We start from the raw sequence: 9736 nt of genomic DNA, 5'->3' as shown, positions 1-9736 counted from the left end.
TGGCATATAGTGGCTTGTAGTAGTCTCTTATGATCCTTTGTATATTTCTGTGGTATCCATTGTAACTTCTCATTTTTCATTTCTAATTTTATTGATTTGAGCCCTCTCCCTTTTTTTCTTGATGAGTCTGGCTAAAGGTTTATCAATTTTGTTTATCTTCTCAAAGAACCAACTTTTAGTTTTATTGATCTTTGCTACTGTTTTCTTCGTTTCTATTTCATTATCTCTCCTCTGATCCTTATGCTTTCTTTCCTTCTATTAACTTTGGGTTTTCTTTGTTCTTCTTTTTCTTGTTGCTCTAAATGTAAGGTTAGGTTGTTTATTTGAGATTTTTCTCAAATAAAAGGTGAGAAAATTGAGGTGAGTTTCAATTGCTATGAACTTCCCTCTTAGAACTGCTTTTGCTGTGTCCCATAGGTTTTGGATCAGCAAGATCATGGTGTTTTTGTTGTCATTTGTTTCTAGGTTTTTTTGAATTTCTTCTTTGATTTCTTCAGTGATCTCTTGGTTATTTATCAGCGCACTGTTTAGCCTCCATGTATTTGTGGGGTTTTTCCTGTAATTAATTTCAAATCTCATAGCATTTGTCGTTGGAAAAGATTCTTGATATGATTTCAGTTTTCTTAAATTTTCCAAGGCTTGATTTGTGACCCAAGATGTGATCTATTCTGGAGAAGGTTCCATGTGCACTTGAGAAGAAAGTGTATTCTTCCTCTTTCCAGCAGAATATCCTAAAAATATCAATTAACTCTATCTGCTCTATTGTGTCATTTAAAGCTTGTGTTTCCTTATTTATTTTCTGTCTAGATGATCTGTCCATTGGTGTAAGTGGGGTTTTAAAGTCCCCCACTACTATTGTGTTACTGTTGATTTCTCCTTTTATGGCTGTTAGCATTTGCCTTATGTATTGAGGTGCTCCTATGTTGGGTGCATAAATATTTATAATTGTTGTTTTCTTCTTGGACTGATCCCTTAATCATTATGTAGTGTCCTTCCGTATCTCTTGTAACACTCATTATTTTAAAGTCTATTTCATCTGATATGAGTATTGCTACTCCAGCTTTCTTTTGATTTCCATTTGATGGAATATCTTCTTCCATCCCTTCACTTCCAGTCTGTATGTGTCACTAGGTCTGAAGTGGGTTTCTTATAGACAGCATATATAAGGGTCTTCTTTTTGTATCCATTCAGCCAGTCTGTGTCTTTTGGCTGGAGCATTTAATCCATTTACATTCAAGGTGACTATCTTGAATGTATGTTCCTATTACCATGTTCTTAATTGATTTGGGTTTGTTCTTGTGCATCTTTTTCTTCTTGTGTTTCCCGCTTAGAGAAGTTCCTTTAGCATTTCTTGTAAAGCTGGTTTGGTGGTGCTGAATTCTTGTAGCCTTTGCTTGTCTGTAAAGCTTTTGATTTCTCCGTCAAGCCTGAATGAGATCCTTGCTGGGTAGCTTTTTCCCTTTCATCATTTTAAGTATGTCCTGCCACTTACTTCTGGCTTGCAGAGTTTCTGCTGAAAGATCAGCTGTTAACCTTATGGGGATTCCCTTGTATGTTATTTGTTGCTTTTCCTTTGCTGCTTTTAATATATTTTCTTTGTATTTAATTTTTGATAATTTGATTAATATATGTCTTGGTGTGTTTCTCTTTGGGTTTATCCTGTATGGGACTCTCTGCACTTCCTGGCCTTGATTATTTCCTTTCCCATGTTACGGAAGTTTTCTACTATAATCTCTTCAAATATTTTCTCAGACCCTTTCTCTTTCTGTTCTTCTTCTGGGACCCCTATAATTCGAATGTTGGTGCGTTTAATGTTTTCCCAGAGGTCTCTGAGACTGTCCTCAATTCTTTTCATTCTTTTTTCTTTATTCTGCTCCCCGGCAGTTATTTCCACCATTTTATCTTCCAGCTCACTTATCCGTTCTTCTGCTTCAGTTATTCTGCTATTGATTCCTTCTAGAGTATTTTTAATTTCAGTTACTGTGTTGTTCATCACTTTTCTCTTTCATTCTTCTAGACCCTTGTTAAGCGTTTCTTGTATTTTCTCCATTCTGTTTCTGAGATTTTGGATCATCTTTACTATCATTACTGTGAATTCTTTTTCAGGTAGGTTGCCTATTTCATCTTCATTTATTTGGTCTTGTAGGTTTTTACCTTGCTTCTTCATCTGCGCCTTTTTTTTTCTTTTCTTTTGATAGGTGGGGCTGTATTCCTGGCTTACTGGTTGTTTGGCCTGAGGCATCCAGCACTGGAGTTTGCAGGCAGTTGGGTAGAGCTGGGTCTTGGTGCCAAAATGAAGACCTCTGGGAGGCCTCACTCCAATTAATATTCCTTGGGGTTTGAGGTCTCTGTTAGTCCATAAGTTTGGACTCAGTGCTCCCAAAACAGGAGCTCGGGCCCAACCTCCAGCCTGGGAACAAAGATCCTGCAAGCCGCATGGCACAGCAAAAAAAAACCCCAAAAAACAAAGGAAAATAAGGGCAGTACAATAACAAAGAATAAAAAATAAAATAAAATTAGAAAGATAAAAAATATATTAGGAAAAATATAAATATAATTGAAACAATGGCAACAAGGTAAAACAAAACCACAACAAAAAAATGAAAAAAAAAGGGGAAGACAAGCCAAAAGGAGAATAGAAAAATAAAAGATTAGAAAAAAATATATATAAATGAATCAACAACAACAAGGTAAAATAGAAACCCCAACCTAAAAGAAGAAAAAAAAGGCCTTGGCTACGGGGGTGGAGTTTAGGCGGGGGTGGAACTTAGGGGCGGGGTTTAGGGTGGGGCAGGACCTAGGCAGGCAGCAGGGTGATGTTTGAGCATGTGGCAGGGCCTAGGCTCAGGGCCGGTGCAGCTGGAAAAGGCCTTGGGGACAGTGCCTAGGTGGGGCGACGTTCAAGCATGGGGTGGGGCCTCTGGAGTGTGGACTTCCAGGGTTTGGCGGTAGGGCCCTTGAGTGAGGGTTTGTGGGTGGAGTTTAGGCCCAGCACGCTGGAGGGAGGGGGTCTCCGAGCGTAGAGGTGGGGCCCTGGGTGGGGGTGTAGGGGCGGGGCTTGGGGTCTGCGTGTCAGGAGGGAGGCTCCGAGGGCAGGATTAGGCCCAGGAGCCCAGTAGGCTCCCTGGTGCCTAAGTGGACAGGGAAAGAGCTGGCTGCGTTCCCTTCCGTTTCTCTGCTCCCCCCACCACCCCAGCCAAGGGTCTCCCCCATTGCCACCGCTAGACCCCTAACCGTGGGTGGGTCCCGCTGGGTGTAGGAACTCCTCCCCTCCCCCAGCCGCCCCTCAGGGATGCCGGTCCGGGAGGTCCGGCTTTTACTTTTGCTCCCCCTTCCCTCCCTCCCACTCCCTCAGGACCCGCGGCTGGAGGGGGCCTCGGTGGGCAGAGGATCAGGCCCGGTATCTCAGCAGGCTCCCGGGGGCCCAAGTGGGCAGGGGAAACCTGTCCACACTCCCTTTTGATCCTCTGCCCTCCCAGTGGTCCCCCAATTTCCCCCTTCGGGCATGGGATCCCTTCGTGTCCCCCAGCCGCCCCTCAGGGGCGCCAGTCCTGTACCGCCTCCACTTCTCCTCCCCCCTCACTCCCCCCCACGCCCCATGTCCTACCTGGTCACTGTGGATTCCTCCTGACCCCTTAGGTGTCCGTGGTCCCCCACTGGTGCCTGGCAGGTGCCCTAGTTGTACAGAGATGCGAATTCTGCATCCTCCTAGTCCGCCATCTTGACTCCACCATCCTCTGCATTTTGGAGAGCCCTCAGAACTCATTTGGGAGGCTCTTTTTTTTCTATTTCTGCCACTCCTTTGGGACTCTCATCCAGTTTCATGGGTTTACATATAAGCTGATGAATACCATATAAGTGTCTCCAGTCTAGACCTCTCTCCTGAACCCAGATTCCTGTCACATTCATCTCCTCAACATCTCTACTCAGATGTCTAATAGGCATCTCCAATTTAACATGTTCAAAATCAACCCCCTGATCTTCCCCTAAGAAACCACTCTTTCACAGTGTTCCTCTCTTGGTTAACGGTAACTCTGTCCTTCTAACTTATCATCAGAACAAAAGCCCTGGAGTCATTCTTGACTCCTCCATTGCTCTCATAAACAAATTCAATCTGTCAGCAAACTCTCAGACTGAACCTTCAAAACATTTCCAGAATCTGACCACTTTCACCATTTCTACTGCTCGTGCTGAGATTAGTACCATAGCCTCCTAACGAGCCTCCCTGCTCCCACCCCTACCTCCCAACAAGTCTGTCCTCAACGCAGCATTAAAATGTTAGTCAGATCACGTCAGCCCGCTGCTCAAAACCTGCCAGGGGCCTATAATATCTCTCAGAGAAGACAAAGTCCATGTAATGGGGCACAAAGGTCTTTACAATATATCCTCCTCCCCTGTATTCTTAGGTCTTTTCCCCGTCCTTTACTCTGCTCCGTTTACACCAGCTTCCTTGCTGTTCCTCAAACGTGGCAGGTGTGGTCGTGCTTCAGTGCTGAGCAAGTCTTTCCTCTTGGCCTAGAATGCTCTTCCCGCATTTATCCTCACGGATCATTCCTTCATCTCCTTCAAATGTTGACTCAAATGTCACCTTTTCATTAAGGGCCTCCCTGACCACACTATTTAAGATTTTCCTCCCCACTCCACTCTCCTAAGGTCTCATTCACTTCCTTCAATTTCTCTCCAGCACTCGTCTCCTCCTAATATACATATACATTACTTATCTGTTTGTAGTTGTTTTCCCACTGGTATGCACATACCAACATGAGCATGGGGATTCCTGTTTTGTTGACTGCACTATCCCCAGTGTCAAAAGCAATACCTGGTAAATAGTTAGAGCTTACTTAATATCTGTGGAGTGAATGAAAGTTATTTCATCGCTCATCATACACTCAAGCGTCACAGAGGTGGGAACAATCTTTGTGATGACGGACCGACTAAGGGGAAGAAGTAAGAATAGGTATTCAGTTCAATTGAAGGACTTAAGGCAGGCAATGGATTTAATTATTCTTTCCATTTTTTAACTGAAATACTTCTTCTCCTCAAATAAATTATATCTTCTGTTGCCAGACAGGGTTAACTGTTCTTCCTTTCTTAACTTTTCGCTCAGTCAAGAAAAGAGCAAAGATTACAATAGGCAGAGTGTGCAACAAAAACTATAGTTATTAAAACAACACTTATCGGGACTTCCCTGGTGGTCCAGTGGTAAAGAATCCACCTTGCAATGCAGGGGATGCGGGTTCAATCCCTGGTCCGGGAACTAGGATCCCACATGCCGTGAGGCAGCTAGGCCGGCGTGCCACAGCTACTGAGCTCGCGCACCTCAACTGGAGAGCCTGCGTGCAGCAAACTACAGAGCCCACGCACTCTGGAACCCGCACGCCACAACTACAGAGCCCATGCGCCCTGGAGCCTGTGTGCCACAACTAGAGAAGAGAAAACCCGCACGCCACAACTAGAAAAAAGCCCGCACACCTCAACAAAGAGCCTGCACACCACAATGAATGATCCTGTGTGCCGCAACTAAGACCCAACACAGTCGAAATTAAAAATAAAAAAAAATCATTCACCAACAGGCCACAAATCAAAAATAAAGAGGAAACTCAAACCTTGAGAATATAAACATAGTTGCTCAATTCTTTAATGAGATTTTTCCTTTCTAGAGAAAGGGTACAGAAACAGATATGACTCAGAGGGAAGGAAAAATCAACAGATGTGTTGGTTTAATTGTACGGTTTCTAAAATACACTCACCAAATGAGGGAGAAAATTGACCCTTCTGATAAGAAGACCTTAGGTTTTTTTATTAAATAAAGAGCACTTCCTATTCACCTTTGAATGTATTTCTAGAGGAAATTTCAATGCTTGGAGAACCTGTTCCCCCAAAATGACAAGTTCACATTTTAATCTTTTTAACGTATTTATATAAAACCTTATTTATTTCACGTGAAAATTTAAAGAGGAAGTTGACTATGAAGCCAAAAACCCACGTTCTTTTCTCAGAACACATGCACTCGGAAACTTTTCTGCCCCCTTGCAGCCCTCTCAGAGGAGGACCAAGGACAGTCACAAAGGCTAGCAGGTGGAGAGGTTCACAACCACCACTGCTAGGGACAGACCTTACAGGGCTCATCTGTGGAGCACCAGCTGTTCATTAGTCATCCCCATGATGGGGCTGAGAGCAAAGTGAAGAGGACTCAATGTGACAGTGCAGGTAAGTTGGTGGTGGCAATGCCCATTACCAAAGGAGTACAACCTTACAAAAAGCAATCACTAACTTAGAAAAGTCACTGTACCAGACACAGTGAGAGCTATGTCAGAGTACATGGGTTGCAGGGAAAGTTGGTTGTGAGAGAACACTTGATTAACTGAATCAAGATCAGGAAAGAAACACACTAATGACATCACGACATATTAATGGGAACATCATTCAAATGTCACAAATTAACTGGAATATAGATCACTTTTGCAGAGCAGATTGTATGCAGAAGACCAGCTCTACCATATACAAGATATGCTTATCTGTTTATGAGGTATCCTTTTCCCATCACAGAAGAATATAACAGCTAATTGCCTTCCAATTACCTGACAATTATCTCTAGCTTTAGAAAGGAAACTATTTCGCCAGGTAACATTTGTTAGGCAGGCGGATGGAAGTGTGGGGCAGAGAACACATGTACACACACACAAACACACACAACTGTCTCCCCACATGGAAATGTATAAGCCACAGAACTATGAACAGTGACCATTCCATTCACATACTTAAATAAGAGTTTTGACTCAAGACGCATAAAGATAGAATAACCAGACCTAGTTTATTCTTGTTATCTAACATAATTATTAATATTACAGCACCCACCCACCCCCAAATAAAATGTGTTCCAGTTTTGACAATAAATTATACGGTGACCTTACTTAATGGCAACTACCATCTTTCTCATGGAACGTTAAGCTTTGGTTGTGAAGCTTGCAAAATTAGTGCTGTAATTTTCCCATAAGGGTATGGAGGGTCATATTGGTTAAATCACCCTGCCTTTTCCCTTACAGAAAAGTCATGAATCTGGCGATGTTAACAAAGTGAGGAGGGCTTTCAATAATGAAAGAGTCAGCTGTGTTCCTCTATATTCTTTTGCATCTGCCATTTATACAGCTTGCCATGATCATTCCGGAACAATGGGGATTCTCTTGCTAGCCACCAGGGATTTTAAATGTCACCGATAGTTATGAGAAAACGTCTCAGAGTTTTATCTTATCTCTGGCTTACTAGACAAAGAGTAGAGTCAGGGATTTGAATCAGAAGCTCTTTATTTTGAAGCAAGTAGTACAAAATACAAGGCCTTTTTTCCCTCAAAGTCCCCTCCCTACTACCAAGCATCTCCAAAGAGTGGAATTGGAGTGGCATCTCCAAAGAGTGAAAAAGCCAATACCAAGAATTGAACTAAAATCCAGGGTCTCCTGCCACACTTCCCTCCCTTATTCATCCAAAGAGCTGGTTCTTATTCCCAACTCGGTGGGAAAGTCAGTGGAGAAGCTATTCGAAGTGAGGTGAGGACACAACAGTGTTCACCCAGGGCAGCAATTTGCGAGGCAACAAATCTACTCATCACACTCCAAGAGCAGCCCCCTGACCCAGGGAGATGCCACGGATTCCAGAGCCCTGCTCTCCCACCCCACACTGTCCCAGCATGTTCTGGGCACGTTTGTACATGTTCCTGCCCCCTGGGTAGCAATCCTCTCACGGTGTATCTCAGAGTTCAGTCCCATAGATGGCCTTATAACGTAAATACTCTTCTAAACACTGCAGAACATTATCATCCACCTTTGGGTCAAACTTGTTCGCCAAGAGGTGATGACTCTGAAGAATCCAGTGCAGGTCCCCAGCCCCATAAATGCAGATACCCCGCTGGTGGATTCCAGAGCAAGGTGCATAAGGCGCCCCCATACTGATGTCTCCCTCGTGGAACTGCCATTTGACCAGCCTGGCAATGGCGGTCATGTCTGAGATGTGAAACTTCGGGTGGTAGGGGACAGAGCCAGGCATCCACGGTGCACGCTGAAGGGTGGCCCAGAGGTGTTCATCAGGGCTATAGGTGTCTTTTGCCCATTCGATCAGTCGTTGGGATTTGGGGTTCTCTAAGACATGTTGGACAAAGGCTCGAGAAGCCACAAAATAGGCATTCCCTGTGAACACGGGTAAGTTATCAGGGGGAGGGTCCTTCATCTTGCTGGTTAGGTGCAACGTGTCTGTCACCTCATAGTGGTATTTCCAGCGAGACTTTTTGTACTCAGTAGGTATCTCGGACTCCATACTGTTCTTCCCATTCAACATCTTGAGGGCCAGGACCATCTCAGCATTGGTCTTTATAGGAAAATCTGTCCCACATGTATTCAGTAAGTATTTCCAAGGCACCGAGCTCTGGAGCAAGTCTTCCATACAGTTCAGGTCAGCCTGCACCCTGGACCAGGAGGCGTAAACCACTCGGACCAACTTACTGGCCATGAAGACATTTGGGAAGCAGGAAATAATGGCCCTGACTGCCTCTTTGAAAGTTTCTGGGGACTTCTCATCCACATGGACGCAGTATATGTTCTGAGGGGCATACACAGCTCGCAGCAGCCGTTCAAAGTTTTCAATCTTCTCATGGACCACCACAGAGTATGCGATGGGGAAGTCTAACTCTTCTTTGCTCAGTGGGAACTGTATGAACTTCCTTTGGGACTTAAACTGCTCACAATCTCTGGTCATGTTGAGGTAATCGGTGTCTGTGAAAGGCTCCCGCTTCTTCTTGACCTCCAGATTGTCCAGGAGAGCCTTGACCACTGCTTCCTGGTCCCCTCGGGTGACCCCAGAACAGTTGATGGATCTCTTTGCTGGCAGCTTCAGGGACTTGTACAAGATGTCCCTACAGCGCTGGCTTCGAAAGTCCCTGGATTCCAGATCCAGGGAATCTATGTCACATTTTAACCTGAGAGAAAGTCTCAGAGCAACAACGGCCAGCAGCATATAGCAGCCCAGGGCCCACAGGTGATGCCCCCTGCAGAGTTTCTTCTTCCACCCAATCATCTTCATGGAATGGGAGATCGGTAGAGTTTGGGCACAGGGAAGGAGGAGGATGAAATCCTTGGACAGAACAAAATGCCTTCAGTTACAAACTAACCTGGAACATGCTCAAGGAACATCAAGTTCAACTCCAAAGTGATGGCAAAAACAGGTTTCTTCTCTAGACAAATACCCTCAGTCAAGTCCTGCCTAGGAACTTCATGCACCCAGCTCACTGATGGAGGTCTATAGCCTGACACTACAAACCAGCTGATCATGCTGGCACTGGAATCAGGATCTGGGTCCACCTCCACCTCACGAGAGAGTAAGGGAAGCAGAGAGCTAAGTACCTGTTGCTGTAGAGCTGTAATTAATAAGAGGAACTCCCCACCCTTCCTTTTTCCTTCTTCCCCCCAAACCTTACCACCCTGTTTCTAACATAGCTCTTAACTGGGGGATAGAATTTCTGATCGGTCTAGAGAGAAAATCCATGAAATTCAAACTCTCAGCTTCAGTTCTAGAAATGTCCTTTTAAAAGATAAAGTAGGGCTTCCCTGGTGGCGCAGTGGTTGAGAGTCCGCCTGCCGATGCAGGGGACACGGGTTCGTGCCCTGGTCCGGGAAGATCCCACATGCCGCGGAGCGGCTGGGCCCGTGAGCCATGGCCGCTGAGCCTGCGCGTCCGGAGCCTGTGCTCC

At 44.8% G+C, this 9736-nt stretch overlaps 1 protein-coding gene across 5 annotated transcripts in view; it reads right to left on the bottom strand.

Moving 5' to 3' along the window:
- Window positions 1-7286: 7286 nt before the first annotated feature.
- GCNT3 (glucosaminyl (N-acetyl) transferase 3, mucin type) overlaps window positions 7287-9736 on the bottom strand; it is a 107230-nt gene continuing 104780 nt past the window's right edge. For all 5 annotated transcript variants that reach the window (XM_073801086.1, XM_073801088.1, XM_033851747.2 and 2 more), the window contains one exon: window positions 7287-9120. In XM_073801086.1, coding sequence (XP_073657187.1) covers window positions 7747-9069 — 1323 coding nt within the window. In that variant the 5' untranslated portion in view covers window positions 9070-9120 and the 3' untranslated portion in view covers window positions 7287-7746. The remainder of the gene's footprint in view (window positions 9121-9736) is intronic.

Source organism: Tursiops truncatus, chromosome 2 (genome assembly GCF_011762595.2).
Source record: "Tursiops truncatus isolate mTurTru1 chromosome 2, mTurTru1.mat.Y, whole genome shotgun sequence".
Lineage (NCBI taxonomy): Eukaryota > Metazoa > Chordata > Mammalia > Artiodactyla > Delphinidae > Tursiops > Tursiops truncatus.
The sequence above is the reverse complement of the archived record's forward strand: the minus strand, read 5'-3'. Positions and strand labels throughout refer to the sequence as shown.